At 45.6% G+C, this 17,500-nt stretch overlaps 1 protein-coding gene across 1 annotated transcript in view; it reads left to right on the top strand.

The window, feature by feature from the left end:
- The first annotated feature begins 317 nt into the window (after positions 1-317).
- The window catches only part of LOC124012278 (unconventional myosin-Ig-like), a 190,014-nt gene continuing 172,831 nt past the window's right edge, over positions 318-17,500 (top strand). Inside the window, exons 1-3 of the mRNA XM_046325741.1 lie at positions 318-450; positions 10,553-10,663; positions 15,739-15,904. Coding sequence (XP_046181697.1) covers positions 356-450; positions 10,553-10,663; positions 15,739-15,904 — 372 coding nt within the window. The 5' untranslated portion in view covers positions 318-355. The remainder of the gene's footprint in view (positions 451-10,552; positions 10,664-15,738; positions 15,905-17,500) is intronic.

Raw genomic sequence — 17,500 nt, forward strand, 5'->3', positions numbered from 1 at the left:
ACACACACACACACACACACACACACACACACACACACACACACACACACACACACACACACACACACACACACACACACACACACACACACTACAGAGAAGCCGACCACAGCCCTCGTTGACTTGACTAAGCAGCACCCCACACCACAAAAGAACAGAGTTATGCCACACCCACACCCACAGCACACTGCCTCAACTCCACTTTCACTACCGGGCCCCAGCAGCACTAGACTATTCTGCCTGCCTGCCTTTGCATCACTTCTCTCTCTCTTCCCTAGAGTCCTCTACTCTCTCTCTCTCTCCCCTAGATTTCCGTTTCCTCTATCTTCTCTTGTCATTCTGTCTGTCCGTCAGGATGGCGGTGCTGGAGGGCCTGGAGTTTGGGAAGTCTGATTTTGTCCTTCTGGACGAGGTGAACATAGAGCAGTTTATGGAGAACCTGAAGCTGAGGTAAGGCCTAATTGCAGAGAGTATGGGGTAGAGAGTATGGGGTAGAGAGTATGTAAGAAGGATGAAGTAGGTACAACACAGGGATGGAGATGAGAGGAGGCTGTCATAGTGGTTGTGGCACAATGGATGTCTTTATCAGCCCTCAGTCCGCTCAACTTCGCAACATTGGAAACTTCTCAGTATCCTCTAAAATTCTACACCTTGGGGGTAGGTCATACCATGGATTAATACAGTACATTTTGAAATTATTCCGACCCGTTGAGTTTTTCCACATTTTGCTACGTTACTGCCTTATTCTAAAATATATATTTTTTAAACGATCTTCATCAATCAACACACAATACCCCATAATGACAAAGATTGTTTTATTTTGTAGAATATTATGGAAATGTATATAAAAAAAACAGAAAAAAAACTTATTTATATAAGTATTCAAATCCTTTGCTACGAGACTTGAAATTGAGCTCAGGTGTATCCTGTTTCCATTGATCATTCTTAAGATGTTTCTTCAACTTGATTGGAGTCCACCTGTGGTGAATTCAATTGATTGGACATGATTTGGAAAGGCACACACCTGTCTATTTAAGGTCCCACAGTTGACAGTGCATGTCAGATAAAAAAAAACAGTTCTAAGGAATTCTCCATAGAGCTCAGAGACAGGATTGTGTCGAGGCATAGATCTGGGGAAGGGTACCAACAAATGTCTTCAGCATTGAAGGTCCCCAAGAACACAGTGGTCTCCATCATTCTTAAATAGAAGAAGTTTGAAACCACCAAGACTTTTCCGAAAGCTAGCTACCCGGCCAAACTGAGCAATCGGTGGAGAAGGTCTTTGGTCAGGGAGGTGACCACGAACCTGATGGTAACTCTGACAGAGCTCCAGAGTTCCTCTTTGGAGACGGGAGAACCTTCCAGAAGGACAATCATCTCTGCAGCACTCCACCAATCAGGCCTTTATGGTAGAGTGGCCAGATGGAAGACACTCCTCAAAAGGCATGTAAAGGACTCTCAGATGAACAGTGCAAAGTACAGAGAGGTCTGTGATGAAAACCTGGTCCAGAGCGCTCAGAAACTCAGACTGGGGCGAAGGTTCACCTTCCAACAGGACAATGACTCTAAGCACACAGCCTAGACAACACAGGAATGGCTTTGGGACAAGTCTCTGAATGTCCTTGAGTGGCCCAGCCAGAGCCTGGACTTGAACCCAATCGAACATCTCTGGAGAGACCTGAAAATAGCTGTGCAGCAACGCTCCCCATCCAACCTGACAGAGCTTGAGAGGATCTGCAGAGAAGAATTGGAGAAACTCCCCAAATACAAGTGTGCCAAGCTTGTAGTGTCATACCCAAGAAGACGAGGCTGTCTGTAATCGCTGCAAAAGGTGCTTCAAAAAAGCACTGAGTAAAGGGTCTGAATACTTATGTAAATTTGATATTTCAGGTTTTTATTGAAATACATTTGCATTTCTCTAAACCTGTTTTTACGTTGTCATTATGTGGTATTGTGTGTAGATTGATGAGGGGGAAAAACCAATTTAATCAATTTTAGATTAAGGCTGTAATGTAACAAAATGTGGGAAAAGTCAAGGGGTCTGAATACTTTCTGAATGAGACTTGAGGTATAAAACAAATATATATATATATAAAATATTGAATTTGGCCTGTACTAGTATTGCCGATAGAAATGCATTGAATAAAATATTTATAAATATCAAAAAGACTGTCAATTTAAAAATAAGGAATAAGTGTCTGTCCTATATCTATGAGATATAAGAAAGCTCAGGAAATATTTTAGGTTGGACCCATATTTAACCCCTTATTTTTGTTGGCACAAATCTACCTCCATTCTTCCATTAGTTTTTATGTGTTACCTACAGACGAGTCCTGTGACACTTGTAAAGGTCATAAAGAAACCCGTTTGGACGTTTTTGTGAGAAGACCGATTTTTAAACACCATTATAGCTCGGCCACCTTCCACCGCAGATGCCGAAGGCTACATAGGAGGAATAGGTGGATTGAATATCTAGTTTAGGGGCCTTAGCAGACATGCCAGGGGCCTCAGCATTATCTTATATCGTTGAAGTGCAAATATGTCACGGTTTTCATGTGGTGAAGGAGAGTCGGACCAAACTGCAGCGTGTATATTGCGATCCATGTTTAATCACACAACGTAACACGAATCCAAAACACAAACTCTACAAAACAATAAACGTAGTGAAAACCGAAACAGCCTTAACTGGTGCAAACTAACACAGACTAAGGACATCAAGACACTCAGGACAATCACCCACAATACAACCAAAGAATATGGCTGCCTAAATATGGTTCCCAATCAGAGACAACGATAAAACACCTGCCTCTGATTGAGAACCACTTCAGACAGCCATAGACTCTCCTAGAACACCCTACTAAGCTACAATCCCACTAAACTACAATCCCACTAAGCTACACACCACATACAAAAACCCATGTCACACCCTGGCCTGACCAAATACATGAAGAAAAACACAAAAATACTTTGACCAGGGCGTGACAGAACTCCCCCCCCCCCCCCTAAGGTGCGGACTCCCGAACGCACCTCAAATCAATAGGGAGGGTCCGGGTGGGCGTCTGTCCATGGTGGCGGCTCCGGAGCTGGACGTGGACCTCACTCAGTAAATGTCTTAGTCCCCTTTCCTTGCGTCCCTAGATAGTACACACTCTCCGCCAACCATGGCCTAGTATTCCTCACCCAGAACCCCACTAGACTGAGGAGCAGATCGGGACTGAGGTGAAGCTCTGGACAGAGGGGCAGAAGCTCTGGACAGAGGGGCTCGGCAGCAGCGCAGGACAGGCGGGAGACTCCGGCAGCAGCGCCGGACAGGCGGGACCACCTGCAGGGAGGAGACAGAGAGACAGCCTGGTGCGTGGGGCTGCCACAGGAATCACCAGGCTGGGGAGACCTTCAGGAGGCTTGGTGTTAGGAGGAGCCTGAAGGACCGGGCTGTGGGGGAGCACTGGAGCTCTGGTGCGTAACCTTGGCACCACTTCCCCAGGCTGGACAACTACTCTAGCCCGGACCCTCCATAGCACAGGCACAGGTTGAACCGGGCTGTGGGTAAGCACAGGAGATCTAGTGCTTACTAATCGCACCTCTCCCTTAGGCTCCACTCCCACATTTGCCCGGCACGAGTGGAGCGCAGGCAGAGGACGCACTGCACCCTCCCAGCGCCCCAGAGACACAGCACGCAGAGCCGGCGCAGGATAACCTGGACCAAAACTGCGTACCGGCGACCAGACCTGCTGAGCAGGCACCATACGCCCTGGCTCAATGCCCACACTCGCATGGCACTTTCAGGGGGCTGCCCTATAGCGCACCAGGCTATGGGCACGCACTGGCGACACTGTGCGCTTAACCGCATAACACGGTGCCTAACCAGTAATGCGCTGCTTATAATAAGCACGAGGTGTGAGCTCAGGTCTGCTACCTGGCTTAGTACCACACCTCGTCTGCCCCCCCCAAACATTTTTTGGGGCTGCCTCTCGTACCCGTCGCACTGCCGTGCTCCCTCCTCATATCGCCGGCTCCTCTCTCCGGCTGCCTCTGCTCTCCTCGCTGCCTCCACCTGTTCCACCTTTGGGCGGCTACACTCCCCTGGTTTAGCCCATGGTCCTCTCCCGTCGAGGATTTCGTCCCATGTCCAGAAATCCTTATTTCGCATCTCCTCTTTGGGCTGCTCCTGCCTGTTGACACGCTGCTTGGTCCGTTTGAGTCGGACCAAACTGCACCGTGTATATTGCGATCCATGTTTAATCACACAACGTAACACGAATCCAAAACACAAACTCTACAAAACAATAAACGTAGTGAAAACCGAAACAGCCTTAACTGGTGCAAACTAACACAGACTAAGGCAATCAAGACACTCAGAACAATCACCCACAATACAACCAAAGAATATGGCTGCCTAAATATGGTTCCCAATCAGAGACAACGATAAAACACCTGCCTCTGATTGAGAACCACTTCAGACAGCCATAGACTTTCCTAGAACACCCTACTAAACTACAATCCCACTAAACTACAATCCCACTAAGCTACACACCACATACAAAAACCCATGTTACACCCTGGCCTGACCAAATACATGAAGAAAAACACAAAATACTTCGACCAGGGCATGACAAAATATATACAGTACCAGTCAAAAGTTTTGGACACACCTACTCATTCAAGGATTTTTCTTTATTTTTTACTGTTTTCTACATTGTAGAATAATAGTGAAGACATCAAAACTATAAAATAACACACATGGAATCATATGTGTATTAAACAAATCTAAATATGTTTGAGATTCTTCAAAGTAGCCCACTTTGCCTTGATGACAGCTTTGCACACTCTTGTCATTCTCTCAACCAGCTTCATGAGGTAGTCACCTGGAATGCATTTCAACTAACAGGTGTGCCTTGATAAAAGTTAATTTGTGGAATTTCTTTCCTTCTTAATGCATTTGAGCCAATCAGTTGTGTTGTGACAAGATAGCAGTGGTATACAGAAGATAGCCCTATTTGGTAAACGACAAAGTCCATATTATGGCAAGAACAGCTCAAATAGCAAAGAGAAACGTAAGTCCTTCATTACTTATAGACATGAATGTCAGTCAATCAGCAACATTTCAAGAACTTTGAACGTTTCTTCAAGTGCAGTCACAAAAACTATCAATCACTTTGATGAAACTGTCTCTCATGATGACCGCTATAGGAAAGCAAGACCCAGAGTTAACTCTGCTGCAGAGGATAAGTTCATTAGAGTTACCAGCCTCAGAAATTGCAGCCCAAATAAATGCTTCACAGAGTTCAAGTAACAGATACATCTCTACATCAACTGTTCAGACGACGACTGTGTGAATCAGGTATTCATGATCGAATTGCTGCAAAGAAACTACAACTAAATTACACCAATAAGAAGAAGAGATTTACTTTGGCTAAAACACGAGCAATGGACATTAGACTGGTGGAAATCTGAAGAGTCAAAATTTGAGATTTTTGGTTCCAACCACCGTGTCTTTGTGAGACGCAGAGTATGTAAACGGATGCTCTCTGCGTGTGTGGTTCCCACCGTGAAGCATGGAGGAGGAGGTGTGATGGTGTGGGTGTGCTTTGCTGGTGACACTGTCAGTGATCTATTTAGAATTCAAGACACACTTAACCAGCATGGTTACCACAGCATTCTGCAGCGAAACGCCATCGCATCTGGTTTGAGCTTAGTGGGACTATCATTTGTTTTCAACAGGACAATGACCCAACACACCTCCAGGTTGTGTAAGGGCTATTTGACCAAGAAGGAGAGTGATAGACTGCATCAGATGACCTGGCCTCCACAATCACCCGACCTCAACCCAATTGAGATAGTTTGGGATGAGTTGGATGGCATTGTGAAGGAAAAGCAGCCAACAAGCGCTCAACATATGTGGGAACTCCTTCAAGACTATTGGAAAAGCATTCCAGGTGAAGCAGGTTGAGAGAATGCCCAGAGTGTGCTGTCAAGGCGAAGGGTGGCAACTTTGAAGAATCTCAAATATAAAATATATTTTGATTTGTTTTACACTTTTATGGTTACTACCTGATTCCATATGTGTTTTTTTCCTAGTTTTGATTTCTTCACTATTATTCTACAATGTATAAAATAGTAAAAATAAATAAAAACCCTTGAATGAGTAGATGTGTCCAAACTTTTGACTGGTACTGTATATCTACTAATTTATATCTGGTTGCAAAATCTGCTAGTAATGTACATGAACTGCTACATACAGTGCCTTGCGAAAGTATTCGGCCCCCTTGAACCTTTCGACCTTTTGCCACATTTCAGGCTTCAAACATAAAGATATAAAACTGTATTTTTTTGTGAAGAATCAACAACAAGTGGGACACAATCATGAAGTGGAACGACATTTATTGGATATTTCAAACTTTTTTAACAAATCAAGAACAAAAAAATTGGGCGTGCAAAATTATTCAGCCCCCTTAAGTTAATACTTTGTAGCGCCACTTTTTGCTGTGATTACAGCTGTAAGTCGATTGGGGTATGTCTCTATCAGTTTTGCACATCGAGAGACAGAATTTCTTTCCCATTCCTCCTTGCAAAACAGCTAGAGTTCAGTGAGGTTGGATGGAGAGCATTTGTGAACAGCAGTTTTCAGTTCTTTCCACAGATTCTCGATTGGATTCAGGTCTGGACTTTGACTTGGCCATTCTAACACCTGGATATGTTTATTTTTGAACCATTCCATTGTAGATTTTGCTTTATGTTTTTGGATCATTGTCTTGTTGGAAGACAAATCTCCGTCCCAGTCTCAGGTCTTTTGCAGACTCCATCAGGTTTTCTTCCAGAATGGTCCTGTATTTGGCTCCATCCATCTTCCCATCAATTTGAACCATCTTCCCTGTCCCTGCTGAAGAAAAGCAGGCCCAAACCATGATGCTGCCACCACCATGTTTGACAGTGGGGATGGTGTGTTCAGGGTGATGAGCTGTGTTGCTTTTACGCCAAACATAACGTTTTGCATTGTTGCCAAAAAGTTCAATTTTGGTTTCATCTGACCAGAGCACCTTCTTCCACATGTTTGGTGTGTCTCCCAGGTGGCCTGTGGCAAACTTTAAACAACACTTTTTATGGATATCTTTAAGAAATGGCTTTCTTCTTGCCACTCTTCCATAAAGGCCAGATTTGTGCAATATACGACTGATTGTTGTCCTATGGACAGAGTCTCCCACCTCAGCTGTAGATCTCTGCAGTTCATCCAGAGCAGGGGTGTCAAAGTCAAATGGACGGAGGGCCAAATAAAAAATTTAGCTACAAGCCGAGGGCCGGACTGTTCGAATGTTCATTGAAATTTTTTTAAATGACGCATATAGTCTAGTGAACCTAATTGAACCTACTGAAAACCTAACAAATATATTCCAATATGATCAGATAAATAAAGCAATATTTTCTTATGGCTCTGTCAGTAATCTTTAATTTTCAACAGACACAAAAGACAAATTTCCTTTATATAAAAATCCCCATAACATGAACATTAAATGAAAGAAACCGGTATTCAAGGCACCATCAGTAGCCTATATTTTCTATTTTAGCAAAAGTGGGCTAAATTTACTTCAAAGAAAAAAACAATAATAGCAATTTTCTATCATCCACTCAACTGAAATATTTTTAAAATATAATTGGATTGAAATACAATAAAATAAAGTGCAAAAATCTATTAATCAAAAACAACACTTTGTTTAAGGAGAAGTAACATGCAGTGAAAACAAATATTAAACTTTAACTTTTAAACTTGAACTGAGTAAAAACTCTAAATATGTGATTGCACAGTAATGTTCACTTGTTTGAGGTTGAGGGTGATACTTGGTGGTGTCCCATCTTTTCCACAAGTTCATCAATGTTCGGGGTAAGGCTCTGAGCTGAGGAAATCCTCAGAATTGAGTGGAGGTGTTCAGCAGTAAGTCGACTTCTGTGTGATGTTTTGTTCAAGTTCATCAAAGAAAACAGTTGTTCACACAGGTATGTGCTGCCAAACATAGACAACGTTTGAGCAGCCTGGATGCGCAGCTGGGGCATTGTGTCGGGAGGAAACGGGCGAACTCCGCAGCACCCACTGCCGCATATTTTGCCCTCAGTGCATCATTGCATTGGAGGTCAATCAACTCCATTTGGAGGTTTGGTGGTGAGCTTTCCATGTCAACAGCAAATGGGTTACCGAGCAGTTCCAACCTGCTTTTTTGTGCTTCAAAGTCAGCAAATCGGCGTCGAAAGTCAGCGGCAAGCATACCTATTTTATCAGCCAACTGTGCGCTCGGGAACGCACTGGTAGAGAGCTTCTCTTTCATGGTCTGGCAGCTGGGAAAGTGGCTCAAATTTTCTTTCCGCATCTGCGTCTCCCACAGAGTCAGTTTGGTTTTAAATGCCTTCACTGTACTGTACATATCAGAGATGACACGATCCCGACCCTGCAGCTGCAAGTTCATTGCATTCAGATGACTCGTAATGTCACACAGAAAAGCCATTTCACACAGAAACATTTCGTCTCGGAGTTGTGTTGTGTCTTTCCCTTTGCTGTCCAAGAACAGACAAATCTCCTCACGAAGCTCGAAACATCTTTGAAGCACCTTTCCCTGGCTTAGCCATCGCACCTATGTGTGATAAGGCAAATCACCATGCTCCGTTTCTAACTCCGTCAGAAATGCCTTGAACTGGCGGTGATTTAAACCTTTGGCTCTGATAAAGTTAACTGTGCGCGTGATGATGCTCATTACATGCTCCATTTTCAAGGCTTTACCGCACAACGCTTCCTGGTGTATGATACAATGATAAGCTGTCAGCTCACCTGTCGCGTTTTCCTCTTGCATCTTTTCCCGTATCTTCGCCACCAGTCCGCTCCTGTGTCCACACATCGCAGGTGCTCCGTCGGTTGTCAAACCCACGAGTTTTTCCCAAGGCAGCTCCATCTCATTTACACATCTTGACACCTCTTCATACAAATCATGCCCCGTAGTTGTGCCATGCATAGGACGTAAAGCCAAAAACTCCTCTGTCACGCTTAGGCTGGAGTCCACTCCGCGGATGAAAATTGACAACTGGGCAATGTCAGAAATGTCGGTGCTCTCATCCACAGCCAAGGAATATGCAATGAAATCTTTTCCCTTTTTCACAAGCTGCTCTTTTAGATTGATGGACAACTGGTCTACTCTCTCGGCAATGGTGTTTCTGCTCAGACTCACATTTAAAAAGAGTTGCCTTTTTTCTGGGCAAACTTCGTCACAAACTTTAATCATGCAGTTTTTGATGAAATCCCCCTCCGTAAATGGCCGGGCTGATTTAGCGATCTCTTCTGCCAAAATAAAACTGGCCTTGACAGCAGCCTGGCCTTGTGATTTGGCTTTTTTGAACAGAGCCTGTCGAGATTTGAGGCCTCGTTTTAATTCCTCTGCCTTTTGTAGCCTTTGTTCCATGTCCATATTCTTGTTTTTGTCCGCGTGTTTCGTTTCATAATGTCGTCTCAGATTATACTCTTTCAGTACCGCCACACTTTCTCCACACAGAAGACACACAGGTTTTCCAGCTACCTCCGTGAACAAATACTCCGACTCCCACCTTGTTTGAAACCCCGGTTCTCAGTGTCCACCTTCCGTTTTGCCATTTTTGATGGGTATCTGAAAGTTAATTTTACTGTGATGCTGACAACTGCTGTGCCAATAAATATTGAAATGAAGCAGCCTACTGCTCGGTGCGTCACCGTTGCATTGTGGGAAATGTAGTATTGGTGCGTGTAAAAGATCTGCGGGCTGCCGGCTTGCTGCGGTCTGCGGGCCGGTTCTAATAATAAATCAAGATCATCCCAGGGGCCGTAAAAAACCTTCTCGCGGGCCGGATGTGGCCCGCGGGCCTTGACTCTGACATATGTGATCCAGAGTGATCATGGGCCTCTTGGCTGCATCTCTGATCAGTCTTCTCCTTGTATGAGCTGAAAGTTTAGAGGGACAGCCAGGTCTTGGTAGATTTGCAGTGGTCTGATACTCCTTCCATTTCAATATTATCGCTTGCACAGTGCTCTTTGGGATGTTTAAAGCTTGGGAAATCTTTTTGTATCCAAATCCGGCGTTAAACTTCTTCACAACAGTATCTCGGACCTGCCTGGTGTGTTCCTTGTTCTTCATGATGCTCTCTGCGCTTTTAACGGACCTCTGAGACTATCACAGTGCAGGTGCATTTATACGGAGACTTGATTACACACAGGTCGATTGTATTTATCATCATTAGTCATTTAGGTCAACATTGGATCATTCAGAGATCCTCACTGAACTTCTGGAGAGAGTTTGCTGCACTGAAAGTAAAGGGGCTGAATAATTTTGCACGCCCAATTTTTCAGTTTTTGATTTGTTAAAAAAGTTTGAAATATCCAATAAATGTCGTTCCACTTCATGGTTGTGTCCCACTTGTTGTTGATTCTTCACAAAAAAATACAGTTTTATATCTTTATGTTTGAAGCCTGAAATGTGGCAAAAGGTCGCAAAGTTCAAGGGGGCTGAATACTTTCGCAAGGCACTGTACATGTAGTTGTTGTGAGCTGTCTGTGTGTCCCAGGTGAAAGTGGCGCCGGAAAGACAGAGGCTAGCAAATACATCATGCAGTACATCGCAGCCATCACCAACCCCAGCCAGAGAGCAGAGGTCGAGAGGTGAGTCATCCGTGTTAAAGGTCAACCAGGAGGTGTCACTGGGTTCAGAAAGTTCTGAGGAGGCTCCTTTGTCCCCTGTTAAATTACACTATATATTTGACTGGGTTAAGGTGGAGATTCTGGTAGGACATACAGCATATGCTGCATCAGTGGCCATGTCAGAATGTTAAAGACAGCCTATAGGGAGGAGGTCTATAGGGAGGAGGTTAGAGACAGCCAATAGGGAGGAGGTCAGAGACAGCCTATAGGGAGGAGGTCAGAGACAGCCAATAGGGAGGAGGTCAGAGACAGACTTTGTTCTTAACTGACTTGCCTAGTTAAATAAAGGTAAAAAAATAAAAATAATAAAAATAAATATTGAGTCTATCTTGACCAACTGCATCACTGCTTGGTATGGCAACGGCTTGGCATCCGACCGCAAGGCGTTACAGAGGGTGGAGCGTAGGGCCCAGTACATCACCAGGGTCAAGCTTTCTGCCATCCATGACCTCTATACCAGGCGGTGTCAGAGGGCCCTAACAATTGTCAAAGACTCCAGCCATCCATGTCATAGACTGTTTTCACTGCTTCCGCATGGAAAAATGGTGCCAATGCACCAAGTCTGTAACCAACAGGACCCTGAACAGCTTCTACCCCCAAGCCATAAGACCACTAAATAGTTCACCAAATAGCTACATGGACTATCTGCAATAACCTAACGTAGCAGGTGAAAAAAGTCACCTGAGCGGAATCCCCACATCCTTTTTACAGGGGAAACGGTAGTTAGGTTGAAAACACTGTATCCCTAACTGGAAACTGCTGTTTATTATCTATCCTGTTGCCTAGTCACTTTACCCCTACTTAAATGTACATATCTACCTCAATTACTTTGTACCCCTGCACATTGACTCGGTACTGGTACCCCTGCACATTGACTCGGTACTGGTACCCCTGCACATTGACTCAGTACTGGTACCCCTGCACATTGACTCAGTACTGGTACCCCTGCACATTGACTCAGTACTGGTACCCCTGCACATTGACTCAGTACTGGTACCCCTGCACATTGACTCAGTACTGGTACCCCTGCACATTGACTCGATACTGGTACCCCTGCACATTGACTCAGTACTGGTACCCCTGCACATTGACTCGATACTGGTACCCCTGCACATTGACTCAGTACTGGTACCCCTGCACATTGACTCGATACTGGTACCCCTGCACATTGACTCAGTACTGGTACCCCTGCACATTGACTCAGTACTGGTACCCCTGCACATTGACTCGGTACTGGTACCCCTGCACATTGACTGGTACTGGTACCCCTGCACATTGACTCAGTACTGGTACCCCTGCACATTGACTCGGTACTGGTACCCCTGCACATTGACTCGGTACTGGTACCCCTGCACATTGACTCAGTACTGGTACCCCTGCACATTGACTGTACTGGTAGCCCTGTACATTGACTCAGTACTGGTACCCCCATTGACTCAGTACTGGTAGCCCTGTACATTGACTCAGTACTGGTACCCCTGCACATTGACTCAGTACTGGTACCCCTGCACATTGACTCAGTACTGGTACCCCTGCACATTGACTGGTACCCCTGCACATTGACTCAGTACTGGTACCCCTGCATTGACTCATTGACTGGTACCCCTGCACATTGACTCGGTACTGGTACCCCTGCACATTGACTCAGTACTGGTACCCCTGCACATTGACTCAGTACTGGTACCCCTGCACATTGACTCAGTACTGGTACCCCTGCACATTGACTCGGTACTGGTACCCCTGCACATTGACTCAGTACTGGTACCCCTGCACATTGACTCAGTACTGGTACCCCTGCACATTGACTCGGTACTGGTACCCCTGCACATTGACTCAGTACTGGTACCCCTGCACATTGACTCAGTACTGGTACCCCTGCACATTGACTCAGTACTGGTACCCCTGCACATTGACTGGTACTGGTACCCCTGCACATTGACTCAGTACTGGTACCCCTGCACATTGACTCAGTACTGGTACCCCTGCATTGACTCAGTACTGGTACCCCTGCACATTGACTCAGTACTGGTACCCCTGCACATTGACTGTACTGGTACCCCTGCACATTGACTCAGTACTGGTACCCCTGCACATTGACTCAGTACTGGTACCCCCATTGACTCAGTACACATTGACTCAGTACTGGTACCCCTGCACATTGACTCAGTACTGGTACCCCTGCACCGATACTGGTACCCCTGCACATTGACTCGGTACTGGTACCCCTGCACATTGACTCGGTACTGGTACCCCTGCACATTGACTCGGTACTGGTACCCCTGCACATTGACTCAGTACTGGTACCCCTGCACATTGACTCGGTACTGGTACCCCTGCACATTGACTCGGTACTGGTACCCCTGCACATTGACTCGGTACTGGTACCCCTGCACATTGACTCGGTACTGGTACCCCTGCACATTGACTCAGTACTGGTACCCCTGCACATTGACTCGGTACTGGTACCCCTGCACATTGACTCAGTACTGGTACCCCTGCACATTGACTCAGTACTGGTACCCCTGCACATTGACTCAGTACTGGTACCCCTGTACATTGACTCAGTACTGGTACCCCTGCACATTGACTCGGTACTGGTACCCCTGCACATTGACTCGGTACTGGTACCCCTGCACATTGACTCAGTACTGTACCCCTGCACATTGACTCAGTACTGGTACCCCTGCACATTGACTCAGTACTGGTACCCCTGCACATTGACTCGGTACTGGTACCCCTGCACATTGACTCGGTACTGGTACCCCTGCACATTGACTCAGTACTGGTACCCCTGCACATTGACTCGGTACTGGTACCCCTGCACATTGACTCGATACTGGTACCCCTGCACATTGACTCAGTACTGGTACCCCTGCACATTGACTCAGTACTGGTACCCCTGCACATTGACTCAGTACTGGTACCCCTGCACATTGACTCAGTACTGGTACCCCTGCACATTGACTCGATACTGGTACCCCTGCACATTGACTCAGTACTGGTACCCCTGCACATTGACTCGATACTGGTACCCCTGCACATTGACTCAGTACTGGTACCCCTGCACATTGACTCAGTACTGGTACCCCTGCACATTGACTGATACTGGTACCCCTGCACATTGACTCAGTACTGGTACCCCTGCACATTGACTGATACTGGTACCCCTGCACATTGACTCAGTACTGGTACCCCTGCACATTGACTCAGTACTGGTACCCCTGCACATTGACTCAGTACTGGTACCCCTGCACATTGACTCAGTACTGGTACCCCTGCACATTGACTCAGTACTGGTACCCCTGTACATTGACTCGATACTGGTACCCCTGCACATACTGACCCCTACATTGACTCAGTACTGGTACCCCTGCACATTGACTCAGTACTGGTACCCCTGCACATTGACTCATACTGACCCCTGCACAGTACTGGTACCCCTGCACATTGACTCAGTACTGGTACCCCTGCACATTGACTCGTACTGGTACCCCTGCACATTGACTGGTACCCCTGCACATTGACTCAGTACTGGTACCCCTGCACATTGACTCAGTACTGGTACCCCTGCACATTGACTACTGGTACCCCTGCACATTGGTACTGGTACCCCCCTGCACATTGACTGACTGGTACCCCTGCACATTGACTCAGTACTGGTACCCCTGCACATTGACTCAGTACTGGTACCCCTGCACATTGACTCGATACTGGTACCCCTGCACATTGACTCAGTACTGGTACCCCTGCACATTGACTCATACTGGTACCCCTGCACATTGACTCAGTACTGGTACCCCTGCACATTGACTCAGTACTGGTACCCCTGCACATTGACTCAGTACTGGTACCCCTGCACATTGACTCAGTACTGGTACCCCTGCACATTGACTCAGTACTGGTACCCCTGCACATTGACTCAGTACTGGTACCCCTGCACATTGACATTGACATTGACTCAGTACTGGTACCCCTGGTACCCCTGCACATTGACTCAGTACTGGTACCCCTGCACATTGACTCATACTGGTACCCCTGCACATTGACTCAGTACTGGTACCCCTGTACTGGTACCCCTGCACATTGACTCGATACTGGTACCCCTGTACATTGACAGTACTGGTTGACTCAGTACTGGTACCCCTGCACATTGACTCAGTACTGGTACCCCTGCACATTGACTCAGTACTGGTACCCTGCACATTGACTCAGTACTGGTACCCCTGCACATTGACTCGATACTGGTACAGATACTGGTACCCCTGCACATTGACTCATTGACTGGTACCCCTGCACATTGACTCAGTACTGGTACCCCTGCACATTGACTCAGTACTGGTACCCCTGCACATTGACTCGATACTGGTACCCCTGCACATTGACTCAGTACTGGTACCCCTGCACATTGACCCCTCATACTGGTACCCCTGTACATTGACTCAGTACTGGTACCCCTGCACATTGACTCAGTACTGGTACCCCTGTACATTGACTCAGTACTGGTACCCCTGCACATTGACTCAGTACTGGTACCCCTGCACATTGACTCAGTACTGGTACCCCTGCACATTGACTCAGTACTGGTACCCCTGCACATTGACTCAGTACTGGTACCCCTGCACATTGACTCAGTACTGGTACCCCTGCACATTGACTCAGTACTGGTACCCCGTGTAATATAGTCAAGTTATCATTACTCATTGTGTATTTATTCCTTGTGTTATTATTATTTGGTATATTTATATTTTTCTCTGCATTGTTGGGAAGGGCTCGTAAGTAAGCATTTCACTGTTAGTCTACATCTGTAATTTACGAAGCATGTGACAAATACAATTTGATTTGATAAGAACCAATTAATCATTAACGTCTAGTGATAGCCCGAAGCTGATTTTTGTTCTGGATGACGAGATAAAAAAATTGACAATGGAAGAACTTCTTATTCACCTCTTTCTCTTCCTCTCTTCTCAATCTTTGGGACACATTGTCATCTACTATTGCTGTTATCCATGACGACCACACTCTCCCCTGTGACACAGTGTGAAGAATGTTCTTCTAAAGTCCAACTGTGTGCTGGAGGCCTTCGGTAACGCCAAGACCAACCGCAACGACAACTCCAGCCGCTTTGGGAAGTACATGGACATCAACTTCAACTTCAACGGCGACCCTACCGGCGGCCATATTAACAACTACCTGCTGGAGAAGGTGAGAACAACATGATTGGACAGGATGGTGAGAGACAGACAGTGATTGGACCTTGACTTGGAGTCAAGGAAGGGACTTAGGAGAAGAGATTTGATTGGACAGCTTAAGTTAATATTCTGTTAACCCGTAGACGGTTCGAAAATACCAGATCTGGGCACTGATAAGCGCATAAATTAGAACACAGCGGCTGTACAGTAACATGCTATAAATGACATCACAGCTCAGTGGCTGTGTACAGTAACATGCTATAAATGACATCACAGCTCAGTGGCTGTGTACAGTAACATGCTATAAATGACATCACAGCTCAGTGGCTGTGTACAGTAACATGCTATAAATGACATCACAGCTCAGTGGCTGTACAGTAACATGCTATAAATGACATCACAGCTCAGTGGCTGTGTACAGTAACATGCTATAAATGACATCACAGCTCAGTGGCTGTACAGTAACATGCTATAAATGACATCAGAGCTCAGTGGCTGTGTACAGTAACATGCTATAAATGACATCACAGCTCAGTGGCTGTACAGTAACATGCTATAAATGACATCACAGCTCAGTGGCTGTGTACAGTAACATGCTATAAATGACATCACAGCTCAGTGGCTGTACAGTAACATGCTATAAATGACATCACAGCTCAGTGGCTGTACAGTAACATGCTATAAATGACATCACAGCTCAGTGGCTGTACAGTAACATGCTATAAATGACATCAGAGCTCAGTGGCTGTACAGTAACATGCTATAAATGACATCACAGCTCAGTGGCTGTACAGTAACATGCTATAAATGACATCACAGCTCAGTGGCTGTACAGTAACATGCTATAAATGACATCAGAGCTCAGTGGCTGTACAGTAACATGCTATAAATGACGTCACAGCTCAGTGCTGTACAGTAACATGCTATAAATGATGTCACAGCTCAGTGGCTGTACAGTAACATGCTATAAATGACATCACAGCTCAGTGGCTGTACAGTAACATGCTATAAATGACATCAGAGCTCAGTGGCTGTACAGTAACATGCTATAAATGACATCACAGCTCAGTGGCTGTGTACAGTAACATGCTATAAATGACATCACAGCTCAGTGGCTGTACAGTAACATGCTATAAATGACATCACAGCTCAGTGGCTGTACAGTAACATGCTATAAATGACATCACAGCTCAGTGGCTGTACAGTAACATGCTATAAATGACATCAGAGCTCAGTGGCTGTACAGTAACATGCTATAAATGACGTCACAGCTCAGTGCTGTACAGTAACATGCTATAAATGATGTCACAGCTCAGTGGCTGTACAGTAACATGCTATAAATGACATCATAGCTCAGTGGCTGTACAGTAACATGCTATAAATGACATCACAGCTCAGTGGCTGTGATGACGTACAGCTACAAGATCATGTCATACCCTGGGTTGTTCTGAACACAGTGATCACTATGTTTGACGTACAGCTACAAGATCATGTCATACCCTGGGTTGTTCTGAACACAATGATCACTATGTTTGTTTATTGTGAAGAACATCTGCAGTGGAACACGTACCTGAAATGCACTCATGATTCCTTTGATCTAATAGTTTTC

Source organism: Oncorhynchus gorbuscha, linkage group LG24, assembly GCF_021184085.1.
Source record: "Oncorhynchus gorbuscha isolate QuinsamMale2020 ecotype Even-year linkage group LG24, OgorEven_v1.0, whole genome shotgun sequence".
NCBI lineage: Eukaryota > Metazoa > Chordata > Actinopteri > Salmoniformes > Salmonidae > Oncorhynchus > Oncorhynchus gorbuscha.